Genomic DNA, 21033 nt, shown 5'->3' with positions numbered 1-21033 from the left:
GCAGCGATGCCAGCGACAACTTCCCGTTTGTATAGCGCCGAAAAAAATGTATGTTCGATCGAGGACCGAATCATCAATAAAAATCTATTATTTTTAAATAAGACCGCCGTTATAATCTTGCAAACGTCAATTGAGAATTCTTTCGTATACAGCGACAAAATGTATCCTTATTACACTTGACGCTATATTATTATATTGTTGTACTTAAAGAGGTCGCGCACATTATTTTTAAAGAATATTTTTACAAACGTATCACGTAAACTAATTCCTCTCAGAAATACATACATTATACAATATTATATGTATCTAATACAGTTACCATTAGCTTTTTAATAACGTGCCTTATATTATAACTTATAACCGATATGAAAAAATATAATATTTACTATCATAAAATAAATTTAATACACTCAACGATTGCAATAATATTTACAAAAACATGCGTTTTAATTTGTGAAATTAAAAATATAAGCCATCGATACGAGTTTCATTTTTCAAATAATTATTGAAGTGCATTTATCCAAGAATTCACAAAATACAATTATATCATGCATTTATAAATGTAAATATATAATTTTAAATTCAATTTGTCTGAGCTACAAAAATATTTTCTTGTCTACACTTCGTATTTGTTCATAGACCAATATAATAATGATATATTATTATATTGACTATATTATTGAGAATATTTTATTTATCATCAAACATTTTATGATTATAATTAAATAAACCATTCGATATTTGTAAATTAAATTACATAATTATTATGCTTCTATATTGTATTTATTTAATAATTTGTTACCTTATATATTATCGTGTATATGAGAAGGACCATAGAGTATTTTAAATTGGATATGCGTCGATCGCATTAACATTTGTCATACGGCGAACCATTTATATACGACTATCATATGATATAAGCCATTGGCTATATTATGTAGAATAGTGTAATATTTGCACTTACCTGAAAAATAAAAAAATAATCATCAGTAACAAATTATAATATTATATAATTAATAAATTATAACACGTAAAAATATATTAACATTGTAATTCTATAAATTAAATATCTATGAATATAAATGTATCTTAAGAATTGGCAAGAAAATATTATATATTTTATATTTGAGTAATAAATAATTAAATGATAATGCACGATGTACCTATCTATTATTGTTTTTCAATTAAAATTACGATCTACATAAATAATGGTAAGACAATTGAGTGTAAATATATATTTTTCTTAATATTATTACTCGTATTATTATTATTAACTATTATATTTAGAGATGAATACAAGATATAGATAATGACTGTGTATTTATGTGAGTAAAAATAATATTGACATAATTTTACAACTTATGGAGTGTTACACGATTTGCATCTACTTGCAGAGTAATAGTCGACAGTCGTACCTATTATCTACAGTAAATAGGAAATTGCGCATAATATGTGATATCATTAACAGGTTTTTTATATAACTTAACAAAAATTGTTAAATGTAATTAAATTGAAAAAATAAAATAAAATTAAGTACACAAGTATTAAATGATATGCAAATAATATGTTATGTGGTACCTATGCAGCACATATAACTCATTAGTTGTAACTATTAACTATAAACACTACAACGAAGAATTTCTGTTAAAGTTACTTTAATTATAATTTAATTGAATATCAAGACCAAAAATAAAGCTCATTTTGTACATCAATATTAAAAAAAAATTAAGTAATGGCATACAATGCTTAACAACAACAATAATAATATAGGTAATATTTTGATATGCAATTTAAAAAACAAAATCAATCAACTAGTCATTTATTACAGATGATTTAAATACCTAGTAATATTGAAGATATTCATTATTATTTATATATATATATATAATACTTTCATTGCTATATTATGAATGTATTATAATTACTACTACTATATATTATATGTATAAATATATCGTAGGTGTTTATATTTGGTGACCAGTTAGTTTAAAAATTTTAAACTACAAAAATAATTTATATATAACTTCAGGAATTTAATAAAAAAAAAAAAGTCACTAAATTTCATATCTTAAAATATGATATGAATAATGTTATTTATTCATAATGATAAATACGACCAAGACTTAATGATTACACTGGTACCTACACGATGTAAAATATATAGTAGGTACCTATAAAAGTAAAATGATACGTATTTATTATCGACAGTGTTAATAACACATAAAACCCTATGAAATTCAGGAACACGTCGAAAACCGATTTTGAACGCAAACAGTACGACAGTACCTATACAGGATACTTGATCGAATTGATCATCTCGATCATGTCAATCTATATAATTTAAAAATACAAGAAATAATGACGAAAGTAAATAATATTATGTACTCGTACACATCGATCGATGTAAGCTTATAATATGAAATATAATATAGTACAACAATTTTAGGGCAATTTCTTTTAGCTCTAATTATATAAAACATAGAAAAATCCAATACAGTTTTTTCAACAGTAAATCTATTTATAATTTTAAATGATAAATCGTTATCTGGAGAAAGCTCCAATCTATCATTTCCTGTCGAAGTCATGACACAAGAAAGAAATGATACTTGACTGTTGAAGTCATGACACAAGAAAGAAATGATACTTGACTGTTGAAATTCTGTAAATAACCTGCTGTGGTATTTCCCTCACCCACTCTTTTTTTAATGTGATAAATTTAATAGAAAACGGAGACACATTCTCATATTTTATTTGATGTAGGTACGAAAGAATATATTCTATTTTAAGTAGATTTAATGACGCAGGTATTTAAAAAATTGTAAAACATATTTTTATTTAACTGATCTAATTTTGTATGCATATAATATGTATGATAATATGTATTTGATAAATGTTAACACATAGCTGAAAAAAAAATTGAAAACACCGATAAATCATTTTAATCTTGTCACGATTTTCATTAGTAAAAAACGCTACCAATAGGCACAGAAACAAAACAATCTTTCAAGATTTTACTATGCGGGTGGTATAATCACGAAGTCCATTTAAAGTCTTATAATAAATAAATATCATACCACACACACAATGACAAACATTTGTTTTGCTGAACCTAAATGTCCTACACAGTATACAATTTTATTATATATCATAATAATAGCAACATGTTTATACTTATAACTGACAAAAATCTTTATGAAAAATTTAAACACTAATAAAGAATAATGTATCCAATGTTTAGGCAAATACTCTATTAAAAGATCACTTTCTTGAATTGTATAATATTATAGTTAGTTTAATAGTTATTATTATATATAAGGTAATCGTGGCAAATAATTTGCTCCAAGACAATGATAATATTGAGAATGCTTAACACAAACAGACGGAGTAAAAAAATATGGTTCAAATATATGCACATCCATGCATCCACCTACATCCAGTACCATCGTGATAGGTACATAATTCACTGATTTTTTTTATTAAAACCTAAACGGTAAAACTTTTAATAATATTATATAATGGTAATGATGGCATATTATTTTAAGATCAATATTTTTTCCATCTAATGGACGTATTTCTAAAAAAATATTACTAGAATGTGAGTTTACAATATTATACAATTATTATTATTAGCACTTCATTAGTATAATAACCTCTTTGTAACTAATGGCCTTTGTTGTCGATGTTATTTTTTGCGAACAATAAAAAAAAAAAAAATATATTATACAATTATACACGTATAACAACTGATGGGAAATTATTATTTCAGATTAAAAAAAAAAATCATTGAAATTTGACTTATATGTATAATAGTTGTAGACAACTATTATACATATAAGTTATGTGTTAGTATAATGCATTCTATACATATAGACGAAAAAAAAACAATATCAATAAAATGTTTTTGCAATAAAAATGTAAACACAATTAAACAGAAGTAAATCTCTAGTAGTTAACAAGTTTTTAAACCTGTTTTATGAATTCAAAGTATAACACGTCATCTGATTTCAGCTAGATGGTATTTGAGTTATTACAATTTTATAGCCAATTTCAATCAACATATATTTTACTAAACATTTGATTTAATCCATTTGCCGCCGATTTAAATTAAATTTTAATAAACAAGAAGCTCGCGTACACCCCCCGGGTGTCTTTCAGCCAACACATCGAGTAAATTAATTTTAGAAAGAAACAGGAGGTAAACTCGAAATGTCATAAACAGATAAAATTGTGTTTAATTAATTTTGTCCGTAGAAATTTGAGGAGTGTCTATGTATTTCAATTTATTAATGTTTCTAAACCACTCGTAGGATAGATAGTAAACGAATTTACTTTGTAATCGTAGGTATATTTCAATGATTTCATAGTTCAAGCCTTCAAGGTGGAATGTACCTATAGGTACATCTAACATGAATAAACAGAAACATAATGCTATACTTTTCCTAATGCTCCACTGACAAGTGACGATCACGATTTATCAACAATAAATTATTTTACATAACACCCGAATTACGAGGTAATGTACCTATAATAGGAAATAATAATTTACATTTTTACATTCATCTGAAATGTTTATTTTTCACGGAAGGAACTTACTGCATTGGCATAATAGTACACACGATTTTTCTAACAGTGTATTCCACTGACAGAAAAAATACAAATAAAGTTTGAAAAAATTATCACGGAGAATCAAGTTAATATTATGTTTCAATGGTTATAAATTATCCTTATTTGTGAACATTAGAAACTTGTTTATCGTCCACGTACCAATGAAAATTACTGAAAGACAAATAAGATCTACGTGATCGTAACAATCGATCATCAGACATCAATTTATACCACTAATAACATTATATCGACATAATAGAATGATAATCTGACTTATACCGTATTATCCGCCGATAAAATATCATCATAGTATGTTACTATATTATAATATACACTTAAAATAATAAAAATATCATATTGTATTGTAAATTGCATTAAGGACGTATATAATATCGATATGTTCCTAGATAATAAACATAAAGTCATTTTTAATACAATTTTATTTTTTCTTTAGATAATAATATGATAAAATACATTTTGACGACAAGAATACAGACAAAAGTATTTTTTTACCCTCAACTATCATAATTGAACCAATGGCCGCAATTCTAACCTGTAGAATTCAGTAATTGATTTATAGAATGGACATTTCATAATAGACGTATAATTACTCGACCGCAATTGTATATAAAATACTTTTCAAAACGCATTATTAAATTAAAAAAGTGTATATTTCATGATTTATTTTTTTATCCAATATAAAAATGAATTCTCAATAAGTTTATGATTTTCAAAGGTATACATTTTCATAAATGTATAAATGTATAAATATATATTAGATTGATGTGAATAAGTGACAGTTTATAAAAAATATACATAATTAAATAGTTTTAACATGACATAAGAACTGTGAATTTTGAAAACAGTGAATGTGTTTTAATCAAAGATTTAAGCCTACCGTTGGCTAGGAATGTTTTATAAAAAAAAAAAAAATCAAAGATTTAGTTATTAATTTATTATTAATTGCAGATCATTCTCAGTGTCATAATTGTTTTCATCACAATAATATGCAGTTCTTGTTATGCAATAGTCATACTACCGACTTGTGCTCGCATACTATCAATTTTAAAAATATAGATTTTTTGCTTTAAATTAAATTTTTTACATACTAACTATAAACATTCTATTTGTGATCAAAACAGTGATGGATTGCTATGGAATTTTTAGCAGCCAATTGACTCGATTAGTTAACGCCCTGATAATTGTAGTATCATTAGATCTATAATACTTCAAGCACATATGTAAATAATTTATTTTTATTGATAACTATCGAAGTTGTATAAAAAGAGAACACCAAATGTACCTATATATGTATGCGTTTGAGATATAATACTACATTGACAAATAACAACTATAAATATCAGTAATTATACATATTCCAGACTCTTTTTTGATTCAAAAAACACGATTATGGTTTAAATATTTTTCATAGTTCATAAATTAATTTGTATGCTATAATAATATATAAGTCCATAGTAAATGAATTAAATTCTAATTACTCAATTAAATTATAGGTTCCGAAAACCCTATATATATAGAATGAAACAACATGACGTTTAGGAACGCAGCAACTCTAACAATATGAACAATCTAAAATTTATTTATAATACGTCTTATGCCAATGTTAAGATTTTATCTCGACTTTTACACAGATAACTGCAAAATATAATAAGTTTGTCAGTAGTCTATAATATTCTGTAGGCATTTAGAAATTTAATAAATAGCTAATACCCATAATATAATATCTAAATATCTAATACGCTAACCCCCTCCCTCCCAACGACGACGAAAATAGACGGTCTCAGACGGAAAACGAAAAACGAAAATCGTGGGGTAGGTATAATATACCTACTTGTACACTTATACATCTATAGAGTCTTTCGTCTATATTTTATTATATCAAGACCTTGAAAATCGGTCATTCGTATGAATTTAACGACCTATACCCATCTACCTGTATAATAGATGTATGGCTGCAAAGAGGAACAAGGCGCGGTGGCATGATAATAACATTTAGTCGTATATTTATGTGTGCCCCGAGAGAATGCGATAATTTTCAGTAAATTCAAAACGAGCAGCGCGCAAAAACGGGAATATATCGACGGAACGTCACAAAATCAAGACGCTCGTCTGCGTTGTACGTCTGGGGGCGATTTAGACATTAAAACAGGGCGACGACGCGAGTACGAATAATACACAATATACGGACAAACATAATAATAATCATACATCATAAAATGCGTACATTACATTTTACGTATACACACGACGATGCGACGGCGGTGGCGAAGGGTAGACATACGCGTATATTATGTATTAAATTATTATTATTATTATTATTATTATTATTTTTATTATTATATGTTGGTGAACGATATTATATTATATGTAAATCCGTTACGGTAATCTGATAACCGGTATTTAACACTCCATTAGAATTGTAAAAATATAAATTACATATATTATTACCTATCATAATGTATATATACCTCCTAATATATGTATTATATGTATTCGTATGTATATGCACATGTGTGTAAGTGTAACTACTAACTTGTACTTATGTATATGATACATGTATATGGGAAAACGATCGATTTTTGCACAAGATTAAAAGGCGCGCGCTCGCCCCTGGTGGTGGATTTATAATATTATTATTATCATTATCAGTATTAGTGCGTACGAATTAATATTATACTGTAATATAATAATAATAATATTGTGAAGATATAGAAGGAGGTCAATAATTAACCATTATTCTGGTATGAATTATGGCAACGCATTTAAGCAATATCATCTGTAGTTGGTGGCGGAATGTCTTTTTTTTCTATCCACATTTTTAATCGTTTTAAATTATCATAATATTCTGTTTTAAGATCGGCGCGCAGTGTGTGTAGTAGTTTAATAATTGCTACCCGGACAACGGCGCACCCGGCGGTTTCTCTTTGTGCACGAGGAAAAATTATTTCAAAAAAAAAAAAAAAAGAATTTAAAACACCTATTTATTTGGGATTAATTTAATAAATTTCTTACACTCCTATTAGGTTTAATAATATAACCTATTATCTATGTATAATAATAATATCATATACGCGCTATATTATAATAGCACGTTGAAAGTATACGCAAATTGAATGCAAATATCCGAAACACCCTGGAGGAGCACCGTACGAAATCGTGCCCCAGGCTTGTCGCCATAATAGTAAGTAAAGAATAAAAATATAAAACATAATGTTTTAGATAATATTATATTACGGGTAACGGTTTAGGAAAGCGGAAAACCACGTAAACGCTGTCCAGTCGTCCTAGATAAACGCAAAAATATACCTACTCGATTCTATTGCTATATTTAATAATAATAAAAATAAAACAAAACAAATTAACTATTATTTCATAGCATATGAAAAAATCTAAAAATATCCGATGATAAATCTATAAAACGACACCGCAAGGCAATGTCACCCAATATGAAAAGAGAATACTAATTTGTCTAGCCAAAAAAGGGGGGAGTAAGTTTCATCAAATTAATATTATAAAGATTTAATACACAATACCAATTAGATAGGTTACGAAAAATTTGTCATCAACTGGCTTAAAAAATATATACACATATAATAATCGGCACAATATAATAGCATTAAAAATTAAAACACGCCGGTAAACCATATTAGAGTTTAGAATTTATGGACACTAAAAAATATTACCTTTTGTTTTTGAAATGAACTTATTTTACGCTGCTTGAGAACTGCGGTAGAATATTGAATTGGTATGAATCGTCACGAAACAAAATGCAGTGTTATAAAAAAAATGCACGTAATAACTAATATCTATAATCATATTATATTATTACTGTTTTATATTATATTTCTGTAACACGGATTGTCTTTAAAATAAACAATTAATGGCGGAATTCGAAAGTGCGAACTGAGGAAGTGAGGACAACGTTCCGTTTTACAAATTTAACGCTGAGCATTCAAAGTTCCAATTACTTCCAGTGTTGTCAACATTTTAAAATTAGATAACCGTATACTGACTTCAAAATTACCGTATTTTTCCATGAAATCACCGTGCCATATATGTACCTACATAATGATGACCACTGCCCAGTGACCACATTAAATTTATTAAACCCGTTTAGCCGAACGAATATCTTCGAATTTCTTCGAAATTATTGTTTTTCCCTAAATCCGTCGTACAATACCTACTAAAATATAATACATCACCAACCATCAAAGAATATCACGAATCAGGATGTTGATTTTACATGGTAAAATGATGAAATGAGTAAATTTAGTTAGTCAAAATGTCAAGTTCCAGTGTTGTAAACGTTTTAAAATTACATATATAACCGTATGGGCAAGTGGGTTTCCACCATACACGTTCGCATAAATCCTTTGCTGTGATTGGCTGATTAGGTGAGGTTACCACATGATCAACTATGTTACCGTGTTTTTGGACATAGCTTAACATTTTAATTAATTTTACACACCACAACGGTGGCGGTAAAATTCTTTTGTTTTGGAGGTGTCGTCACGGACTCACGGTGGCGGTAAAATGTGTCCGGCTTCATTTTTCCGCCACCGCTTTAGTATGCGTCGACGTTTATCAATATTATCGTTTTCGTGGAAATTAGCGTACCATACTAATTATCTATGATCACAATAAATAATTACTCGCTGTTTTGCCAACATTTGGGCAGACGTGTCCGGTAAAAATATGAATCTAATACAAATTTATAAAAAGTAATTAAATTTTATAACTTGATACAAGTATAAATTTTTACTATTTACATACGTTACATGTATTACACAAACGTGTGATTCGAGTATTTAATATTTAAACATTATACGGAGACAATAGTGAAATTAAATAATTCAGTGTCGAAATTGTATCGAAAAAATAAAAAGATTTTATTTTGAATTACATAGGTACATTCGGAGTTGAAAAAAAGGTTCGTTCCTGATGGAAGTCCTACGACTACACACGTTTTTTCTCAGTTTCCATATATCATCAAGTTAATATCAGTTTAGAAATCACTAAGGTAAGTTATAATCAAGTATTTAATTATATTAAGTTATATAACATATTGTGTGTTATAAAAATGCTGAACATCACAAGCTTAGCTTAAATAGGAAGTAGATGATCGAAAATTGACATAAATAAATAAATAAATGTTGCACATATATTTTTGATAAATATGAAAACAATTATAACTACCTAAATTTTAAATAATATGAACACAAAAACCGTGATGAACTACTTTTTACAAAAAAAGCATTAAAATTGCTTAAAATTAAGTGCTTACCTAAATGCTATAAAATACTAAAATTTATACACTTCCTTGCAATTTCAAATAAATAAACTCATTGTATTGTATTCAATGAACTGCGTATATTATTTACAGTTAATTTAAATTTAAATTAAGTGGGTACCTTTAAATGAAATTTATGCGCTACTATGAAAATAAAACTCTTAAATCATGTCTAATAATAATAATAAAAAAAATATGTTATCTTATGTATCTTATAATTTGTTATGACTTATTTCATTTTTATGCATAATATTATAATTACAACTCAATATTTGAGTGAACCAAAAACATCGTTTTGCATATTATGTAAAATTATACTTTTATTATCACTTAAGCCTGATGGCTATACGTTTAATATTGTGAAGCCGTTCATAAAACTAAATAATCTCATCATATATTATTATGCTATACTTCAAACATGAAAATATTATGTATTTACATTAGATGTATTATGTAATTATTTTGAATTTGAAAACTTAAATTTTCAATTATTAGCATAAAAATAGTGATAACATCTAGAATAAAATAAGTTATATGCTATTAAATATAGCATATATTGCTGTAAGTAAAATTAGAACAAAGTAGATTTTAGTTCATTATTCACAGGATTTAATCGAAAATGCGTAATCCACCATTATATACGTACAATGGTCAAAGTGGCATAGAAACTTTGCCAACCGAAATACATTTTTATTGCTCCAAAATGACAAAGATTAAAATTTTTTAGTAAATATATATTATTTAATGATGAATGATTTATTGTTTGAAAATATTTCAAAATCCAGACGCATAAATGCATAATTATTACGGATTTGCCATCATTCCATTTCTTAATAACTTCTAGCTATTTTGTCTTCAATATATTACAATATTAATATTACACTGTTATATGAACAAATTTTTATCATGTACCTCATGGTGGTATAATAATAATTTTCAATTTATATTATGAAAAAAAACTTACGCCTGTAGGGGCTTATAAATGTCTTAAAAATATACAATCTAATATGTTACTTATATATAGTTTATTACTTTGAAAACGGATTTCAATTACTTACTCAGATAACCTATTCTATTGATGATAAAAGTATATTTATTTTATTTGAATAGGAATATAAACTGAAATCAAATATTAATATAGTTTATTTCGTTTTGTTCAAATAAATATTTTCTAATTAGAAATTAGCTAGTGGCAGAACATGTTTTGAACATAAAACACGTAATATTGCATATATCTTAATTTGTATAAATAATAAAGGGTGTGGGTGTGGCATGTATCTAGGTACATTATTCTTGGCTGTCTTATTCAAATTGCTTGATTATTATTCAAATTATTTATGATCTACATCGACTCAACTATTCAGTTGATAACCGTCTTTGCGAAATTCCATTATAAACTTACCGAATTTTTCTGATGATTCCATTAGACATCGGCGCGTCGTGATATGAATTTGTGAGTAAAGTAAAGTGGTATACTGACTGCAATCTCATCAACTTTGTTTCATTCAATAAAATGTAGTTTTTAAATCATCAATAGAAACATCAAACATGACAGGTTTTTTTATTGTAGGTATGTGATAAAAACATTTTAATTTATGTTATCAGTTATCACTTATCAAATTATGAAAATAATAGAATGTATAAAGGTTTTAATTCATTCTAACTTTTTTTATCTATAATTTAAATTTTTTTGATCTAGATCCTAGAAAAACTTCTGCATGATAATATTTTTATTTTATTATTAATACAAATTATGTTTTAATATAATGTTCATGTATATGATATATTAGTTTACATAGTACCAACATTTAGTATGTAATTCATATGAATTTGTACATCTTGATTTCACGTTATCGAAGAAAAATAGTTAGTGGGGTAGCCTGGGGTGATGCACATTGGCTAACATTCTGTATTAAAAATTATAAATTCATAGGTTAGTACTACTACTACACTTCAAAACCATAATAAAAATTTAGAACGTAATTTATAAGAATTTTTAAAACGTTTATGACCACCATTCGGAAAAAACTTCATTCATTTAAAAAGCCATGTTACCCCACCGACCACCAGTTAGCAAAATGTCGGTATTAAATATTTTGTTTCAAATACCTTTCATATTGATTTGAAAAATAAAGATTTTAATTGTTATTGTATAATAAGCTCTCGCGGTTTTTCTACCTTCTCGTATATTATTTATTTTACTCAACGCGCTGGTTTTATCCGTCATATAAAAATATAATAATACGTATTGTGCACGCGGTATGTTAGATTGTGTCGGACGTCGGTCTGTCGGTGACTTATATACTATACGAATATATATATATAATATAACGCACTGCGGTATTTTCGCCGTCGAGTCCGAACGGTTTTATCCGAACGGTTTTTACGTTCACACCAAACAACTATATTTAGATGTACAGCACCGCACTCGACGGTTTCGCCGTTCCCCGCCGTCGGACGCCGTTGGTCACCGCAACATGCTGCGGTTTGACGGCGCTGCCGTCGTACCGTTCGCAAAGTAAACACATTGTTTCGACGGGAAGGAACCCACTGTGATTTTAGTCAACGGTTAATTTTAAAATTTTGCATATTTTTATATTTTTGCCAACTATTTATTAATTGATTTATAAAAAATGATCGACGTGGAATTGTTAATAATCGAAGTGGAAAAGTACGAGTGTTTGTGGAATGTGAAAAGTAAGCTGTTTATGGAACGGGATACGAAAAGGAAATCATGGGATAATATTTGCAGAGCTTTAGTAAATAATTATGAAGACTTGACAGTTGGAGAAGTGGAAGAACAAAGTAAGTTTAATTATGTTGGTAATATATTGTAAAGTTTGATTTAAATTAATTTAAGATTGAAGAAAACTTTTTAAGAGCATACTTACCTATTTGGATTGCTGTTAATGACAATATTTTTTCTTTGGTGAATATTTTGCAATTTGTATATTTAAAACTATTACATCTTTACAAGATTGAAGTTAGTACAGTACCTACTTCTGTATAGAGTGCTGAAGTAGATTTTTTTAACCAATAGATTCAAGACTAAAGTGGATGGTTAGATAGGCCAATACTCACTGACAATATAGGTAGTAGGTACTTATGTGTATTTGAACAAAAACAATTATTTTTTATTATAATTATTGAACAATTGGATACTGGAATGGTACAGATCCAGCTTCCATAAAATAATCTGCAAATTCATCTCGAACATCAATTCCTTGAGTACGTGCACCAGTTCCCCTTCTATTAAACTCTATTTCCTCCAACGTATTGCTCAGCGTATGTTCAAAATTAAACCCATCTCGGCTTCTAACATAGTTGTGGAGGACACAACATGCTTTCACAATTTTGTCAGTAAAATCTGGGCCAACTTGTATTGGTGTATGGAGAACTCTCCACTTATTCCCCAATATGCCAAATGCACATTCTACATATCTTCTAGCCCTCGACAATCTGTAGTTAAAAATTCTTTTCCTTTGATCAAGTCCACGCCCAGGAAAAGGTCTTAGAAGATTCTTATGGAGGCCAAATGCTTCATCTCCAATAACAACAAAAGGCTGAGGTTTGTCTTGTGTATTAGGCAGAGGCTTAGGAGCTGGTAGGCCAAGTTGGTCTGAGTATAACTTTTTGCCAAAAGGGCATTCTTTAAACACAGTAGAATCCCCTTCTCTTCCGTATGCCCCAACATCTATATGAATAAAACAGTACTCCGAGTCTACCACTGCCATTAGTATAATTGAAAAATATTTTTTGTAATTATAATAAATTGACCCAGAATTTGTGGGATTTACACATCTTATATGCTTCCCGTCGACTGCACCTACACAGTTTGGAAACTGGGTGCGTTCATGAAACTTATTAGAAATACTAATCCACTGTTCTCCATTTGGCTCTGGCATTTCAGTGGGTTGAAGGATTGTCCAAATAACGTCACAAGTCTCTCTTACAATATCACTAACTGTAGTTCTACCCAAAGAAAATTCTTGTTTTAGTGCCACAAAGTTAAGACCTACTGACAAAAATCTGAAACATAATAATTATTATGATATGAATTCAATAACTTCAATATAAATTACACTGAAATCATTTTATTATTATTCAGCTGAAGATTTAAAAAAAAAATGGAAGAATATACGAGACAACTATACAAGAGAAGTAAATGAAACTAGGAATGTGGCAAGTGGTTCTGAAGCTTCGAGAAGTAAAAAAAAAAAATATTCTTATGCAGCAGTATTAAACTTTTTGCAACCAGTTGTTCAAAAAAGAAAGTAAGTAAATCAAAAAATAAATATAATTAACAAATACTATTTACTAATTTTTTTTTTTATTATTATTTATTTAATAAATTGTACCTACATACATTTAATTTTTACATTTAATTTTCATTCAATTTTACATTTTAATTATAATATTTACATTAATTGAACAATAAAGTAATAATTAAATTTGCTTGCTACTTTAAAATAATTATATTTTTGGAGCCTCCCTTCAAAAAAAAATGCTGGTTGTTCCATTGATTTATTACTTTATTTATTTATTTATTTACTGATTTTATTGATTTATTCTTAAATGCCACGGGACACTCCTTCGTTAGTACAACAAATATCAAGAATTTAATAAAATGGTCTTAGGTATACTTAAAAATTCTAAACATCAAAACTAAGGTACTATTAAAGAGGAATTGTTTTAATTAATATTATGTTACCTATAACTTGTAAATAATAAACAGTTTAAAAAACAAGTGAAAATAATATTTAACTTATTATTTTTATATTTTTGATTAAAAAACTCACTTGAATGAAAATAATTCTCACTTTTTACTTGAATTTTTTTACTCACTTAATTTAAAATAATGCTCACTAAACTGAACTTTTTTTTATAAAAAAAATGAGTAGCGACTGATTATATTTATGACCATGTAATAAAGAAAAAAAATTGCATGCGCCTTCCCAAAAATCAAAGACATATCTTGTGTTTAGGGTCGATGAGTTTAAAGTAATAAATATAAGAGTAATAAAATAACTATAACATAGACTGATTAAAAAATAATATTTTTTTTTTTAAAGACACTTGGTTTAGAAATTACCAAATGATTTGTCATATAATTGTTATATTTATGTTAATCTTCAAATTTGTATAATTGAATTATATTAATTTAATAAAATAATTTACATATCATTATTTAATTTTGATAGAACCACTGGAAACATGAGTTCCATCGAAACCTCATTGGATAACACATTAACTGAACTACAAACTGGTAATAATAATAATATGAATGATGGTGAATCTACAGAAATTCCTTCAAACACATGTACTCCTGCCACTCAGTCTTTTCCACCTCAAAAAAAGAAGAAGACAACGATGATGACTCCCTTTCAAGAGACATTATTGGATGCTATAAAGAACCCCCCTCACAGACCTATTGAAACAGAAGATGCTGACAAAGCTTTCTTAATGTCTTTTTTACCTGAAATTAAAAAGTTAAACTCAGAGCAAAAATCAGAAATTAAATTTCAATTTCATCAGTGTGTTCGGAATATCTCTCAGTATAATAATATACCACAATGCAATCCAAATATATCAAACTACTATAGTCCTCTAAATTATCAACAGGCCCCACAACCACAAAGCTCAATATCAATACCATCACCAATAAACTATACACAACCTACCTATCACCACTCATATTCTCCAATTTCAAATCCAATAAGTAATAATTTCACTCAGTCAATTGATCAAACACCACCACAGTCTTAAGGATATTCTCCATTTCCAGATCCGCCCAATTAACTTTATTGTTTAAAAATGTTTTTTTATTATTTATACTATGTTCAAAGTTCTATTTTATTTTATAAATGTTATCAATTTTTCTTGTTCTAATTTAGTTATTAAATTTGACTAAAGGTTGTAAGTTATTTTATGATGTATTTTAATTTATTACATCAACAAGTTTTACTATCAAAAAGGCTGATAATTTTTTTTAAAAACATTTATTTTATTTTATTTTAAAATTATAAAATTGTTTAAATTTAGTATGATTTTTGGTTTTTAATTCTTTGGTTTTCAACTAGGTATCTAACCAATTAGCTAATTAAAACCAGGAAAGTGGACAGAATGTAGCTGTTATTTATATTTTTTTATACATGTCTATAATTTATATACTAGTAATTACTATAGACATCTATGTTATTTCCATTTAGATGTCAGGTATTTGTCAAAGATCTATATGGGCTGTAATAATATGTAGTAGATGTCAACTCTGAGATGTCAATATCAGATAGGTGTACACCCAAAAAAGTGTTGCATATTCATATAGACCTATTTTAGACATCAAATATACATCACCAACATATTAAGATGAAGTATGTTAGACGTCTCACAGATGTCTCAGTGTATGCTGGAAAGCTTGACTTAAATTAGGGATGGGAAATTAAAAAAATAGTATCTAATTTTTAACTTAACTTAGTCAATTTTTGTAGATAATTTTAAACTTAACTAAGTTATTCAAATCACTTGGTATTTTAAAATAACTATACATTTACTAGATCAGTAGTTTTTTTTTAATCAATTAGTATATTACCTTATTGTAATTGTTAATCGTTGTTCAGCGCTAATCGAGTTACGTAACTGTGTATTTTGTTTTGTAATGTGGGGACGTAATATCTCTAATAATTCATCAAAAGAAGAAATAGACATCCGATAGTACTCAAAGAACTTATCACTATAGCATCTCATGTTGTTATAAAAGGTATCAAACTGTCCCAATTCTTCACGGTTGTGATTTACTGGGTGCACCCAATATTTTATTATTGGTCTTGGTGGATCCAATTCACCAAACGCTTCGGCGACAGCAATCACATTAACTAAATTAGAATAATATTCTAACTCCATTCTAAATACATTAAATATAATATAATAATTAGGTATATTATGCATTAAATTAACTATTAATTAAATTTATAATTTACTTACATGTCTTTGCGTGGTTATGTATAGTGTACTTGCAAAAAAAATGTGCTAAGTAAGTAGGTATAACAAATTTCAATTTACAGTAAAAGATGCAGTTATTATGAGATCACATGAGTTCACAGACCACAGTAGTTCATCACTTCACTATCAATTTTCTTGTGGAAATTAAAAACTGATGTTTATTGTTTAAATTAGACTTTGGGCGCGAAAAGCGAGTGATAACACCTACTGTATCAGCGGCAAAAATACCGCAGTGCGGTGCGGGTCGTAAAATCCGTGAACGGTAAAACCGTTTGGAACCGACGGCGAAAATACCGCAGTGCGTTTACAGCCTAATATAAATCGTTCTCGCCGTTCCCGATGCAACAGCAGCAGGACCGTTTAAGCGCGATAGCTCCCGGCGGATACAGGCCAATTTACAGGTACCTACATATTAATAGTTTTTTATGCGTGTGTAGCAGAGATAAGAAGATCGAACGAAAACAGTAAACACATAAATATGTGTATTAGTGTGTGTGTGTGAAGAATATTATACTATCTATGGGAGGCTGGTAAATAATAATAAAAAAATCACGAAAAATTCATCAGAGTGTAATTTATTACCCTTCGGTTTGGCACGTCGTCGTTCATACTACTCCCATTATCATATAGGTACTTACCTATATGACTCGACTCTGTGACGTTATCGCTTTACTATATTATAGTATATGTCAAAGTAGTGTTCAAATAACATTCAACTCACTAAATCTATTTTTTTACTGTTTTGCAAAAGCGGTAGTTTCTATATGCTTATCCTCCGTTTACCGATTGTTGATCGACCTAATAATATCTGTGTATATAGCTATGCGATAAATAACCCAACTATAATAATTTTTACATGTAGATGAAAACGGTAACGAATTTCCAATCGTAGTTCAAGTCCTATTTCAACACGAAGAAGGTATCTGATATTATATTATCAATTATCTAATAATGTAAGAACTATTAAATGTATAATAATTTTACTCCGATTAGTTAGCTTTATTTAATAGCTTAATACAATAAATTTCAAATAGAACTTAGATATAATCTGATTGGGAGAAATGGAAGACGAAAATAGACGACTAGATAATATTATGCAAAGTATCATAATACGTGACAGAAATAAATTCTAAACCGATTGAATTATCCTCTCGTTTTAGACGTAGGTATATATACTACAAAAATACAAAATATAATTATTATTATTAAATAAGTATACGTAGGTACGTAAATTTAAACCCTACTCAACAGCATGTTGTCTATTTGTACAATACTACAATGTACATTTTATTGAAACGACTAGCCCAACGAAATAGATATATAACAAATGATGAGTTTAAGAACTTACTCAGAAAACTTCATTATGTATTTAATTTGTTAGGAGAATTTTATATTATTTTACATTATACGAGTACATATACCTAATACCTATGTCCTATACTCCTATGGGCTATGGTTAAAAAAAGAAAGTTATTTACACGCTGCTAACTATGCGACAATAGTTCATGTTTAACACTACCAAAGTCAAATATCAATGTTTTGAATTTTATAGATTAGAATAAATTATTAATTACTGAAATATGTGTGATATAATATAATAAAAATAAACATTATAATTCGCACATTGGTGTACATTATGTATATTTACATAATGGTACGAAACGGGTTTCAATATTTTTCTTTACTTCTAATCGATTTGATTTATCTTATTAATTAGTTCCAATAGTTCATACTCTTATTTCATTAATAAGTATGTATTATTATTACTATTAGTACACATTATTATACTTACTTGTCTATTAGTATTAATAGCTAACCGTTGCACGTTGTAAGAAAAAAAAATTCCCTAATAAAAAGCCGACCAATAACTACTGATGCAATTTTTTGTATACTCTTTACCTATATATAGTCATGGAGTTCAATTTTTTTTTTTACTGCACACTTATATACTATACTAATACACACACACACATTTATTATATTGTGGAAAATCGCTTTCTCGGAACTATACCGACTTCCATTTAAACAGTTAAAAAAAAAAAAAAACAGCTTGCCGGCTCCATTAATCACAAAGTGGTTATGATATTTAGACCGCGATAGCGCAGACGGGTGGCAGGTGGGCGGATAATGTGCACGGTGCGCGGCGTAGACGTAGTATTATGAATTTTTTCGAGCTATACACGGGTGTAAGGTTATAGTTATAGTTATTAACCCGAGGTCTTACAAAATGCGTTTCCAATATAGGTAGATAAATAGATAGGTACTTCGGGCACGGGACACAGATAATAGTTGTGCGTTTTATCGGGTGATCCGCACGGAATATATCGCTTTCAGGGTAAAATAAAAAACATTTAAAAGCTTTTCAGAAACGATAAAATATAAAACCAAAAAAAAAAAAAAACTTTAAAAATATATTGATAAAAAAAAAACCGAAAAGTGGTCGTATGATGAGATTATATTGTATTAAATTCCTAAACAAATCTAATTCGGTGGGGTTATGCAACTCATGAGCAGAAGTGACTGTGTATTAAAATACTATTATACATATTGATTGTATACCGACGGTAAAATATAGAAATCAAAGGACCTGTAGGCCATGTTCGATGTTTAACGTTCCGAGACGACGATACGCCGGCCACTGTGTATGAATATACGCCGATAGGCAAAACAGATAAGTTCGTAAAATCTATATTCTAGCACTCTTTTGTATTATATATTATAATATTGCCGTTATGTATCTACCGTCCTACCATATGACTTATACTTAGGTATTACTTCATCACAAACAGGGTGTCTCACCCGCGTGTATCTGCGGCTGCTGCAGTTGCAGTAAATATATTACCTATAGGTACCTACATTATTTTTAGTATTTGGAAATATGATTTTTTTTTTTATATTAACCGCGTATTTTCCAGAGATCCACATTATCATTTTTCATTTATACATTTTCTGGAGTAATGCATTTCTCACTAGCTTCGATATGAATACGATGTAATTAAAATCTAAAACTAAAAATATATTCTATCGTGAAAAGACGTATACGGTAAAGCCCGAATATTTTTGAGATTTTCTATTAGATATTTTAAATTAATTTGTGTTTTTAATATTTTAATTGTTTTTGTATATTTTATGAACCAATCTAACCTTGGGCTTCCACATAAATTCCTTTCAGTGAGGTTCAGTAATGATTTGATGTATAATAAAATAAATATATATTATAGGTATTATAATATCTTTCATAATAATTCATCGTTTCTCTTTTTTGTTTACCCAAACTCAAAATTAATGAAAACTTACATAGTTGATTTCATGTTTAAAAAAAAAAAAAAAAACCGGGATGGCCAATTAGAGCCATAATTTATGTAAATGCTTAAAAAAAAAACAATAATTACCCTAGTATTATAAATATTTAAATCGCTACGAAGTCTTAAAGTTTATACATCATAAGAGGCGCTGAGGCGGATATAATATATTTATAATTATAATAAGCAAGCCTCAGGCTGCAGATATGTACGATGACAAACATGATTAAACACTCTTAATAATATGTACATACATTTTGTATACTGTAAAAGTACTGTGTTACTGAAAAATCAGGCCTACAAAACTGACTTTGTATTGGAATTTTTTTTTTAGTTAGAAAAATAGGAAGTGCGATCACTGGATGGTTTCTTCCCTCACCCTATTCATGTTTTTTAATTTTATTGTAGCACATATTCTTATTACGCTTTGTATATTTTATAATAAAAATAAAAAAATGTTTTAATTTGTTGTGCTACACATAAAATTTTTTTTTCAATTCATCATAATAATATTAAAAATAATTTATGTACCTATACACATTACACATATTGATAATATTACATACACTTCGAATCATAGGCGTGCGCAGAGTTTCAAGTCAGGGGCAGCGAATATTTTTACCGGCCCATACATGGGTATTAAGTTAACATTTTTAAGCTCAAAATCAAAATTTAACTTTTGACCTTTAAATAAAAATATTTTAAACGATAACCATTGGTTAATCATAGATTGTTTTTGCTCAACACCGGTATACCAAATCAAAATTAAAAATACATCAAATATCAATAACACATTATTCTTTATTAGTATGTTAT

At 28.0% G+C, this 21033-nt stretch overlaps 2 protein-coding genes and 1 long non-coding RNA gene across 3 annotated transcripts in view; 2 read left to right on the top strand and 1 right to left on the bottom strand.

Moving 5' to 3' along the window:
• Positions 1-21033, bottom strand: part of IP3K2 (Inositol 1,4,5-triphosphate kinase 2) — a 260945-nt gene that overhangs the window by 177618 nt on the left and 62294 nt on the right. The gene's annotated exons all lie outside the window — the stretch shown is intronic.
• The window catches only part of LOC149057012 (uncharacterized), a 32536-nt gene continuing 20697 nt past the window's right edge, over positions 9195-21033 (top strand). The window contains exons 1-2 of the long non-coding RNA XR_016190779.1: positions 9195-9347; positions 9534-9646. This is a non-coding gene — a long non-coding RNA (uncharacterized LOC149057012). The remainder of the gene's footprint in view (positions 9348-9533; positions 9647-21033) is intronic.
• On the top strand, positions 12279-15711 carry LOC149057013 (uncharacterized). Its single transcript, XM_089224514.1, has 3 exons — positions 12279-12721; positions 14025-14190; positions 15118-15711. Exons 1-3 carry the CDS (start codon positions 12550-12552, stop codon positions 15680-15682), a joined length of 903 nt encoding a protein of 300 aa, XP_089080640.1. The 5' UTR covers positions 12279-12549; the 3' UTR covers positions 15683-15711.

Source organism: Diuraphis noxia, unplaced genomic scaffold (genome assembly GCF_037042655.1).
Source record: "Diuraphis noxia isolate RWA-SAM2 unplaced genomic scaffold, SU_Dnox_SAM2 contig0003, whole genome shotgun sequence".
In the NCBI taxonomy this organism is placed as follows: Eukaryota; Metazoa; Arthropoda; class Insecta; order Hemiptera; family Aphididae; genus Diuraphis; species Diuraphis noxia.
Note: the sequence above shows the minus strand (reverse complement) of the source record. Positions and strands in the feature narration are given on the sequence as shown.

What these genes read in the sequence shown, in the direction of transcription:
- LOC149057013 (XM_089224514.1), top strand. Translation starts at nt 12,550, where the DNA reads ATGATCGACGTGGAATTGTTAATAATCGAAGTGGAAAAGTACGAGTGT. An exon ending in TGGAGAAGTGGAAGAACAAA is followed by an intron (nt 12,722 to 14,024) that starts GTAAGTTTAATT and finishes ATTATTATTCAG; the next exon opens with CTGAAGATTTAAAAAAAAAA. An exon ending in CCAGTTGTTCAAAAAAGAAA is followed by an intron (nt 14,191 to 15,117) that starts GTAAGTAAATCA and finishes TAATTTTGATAG; the next exon opens with AACCACTGGAAACATGAGTT.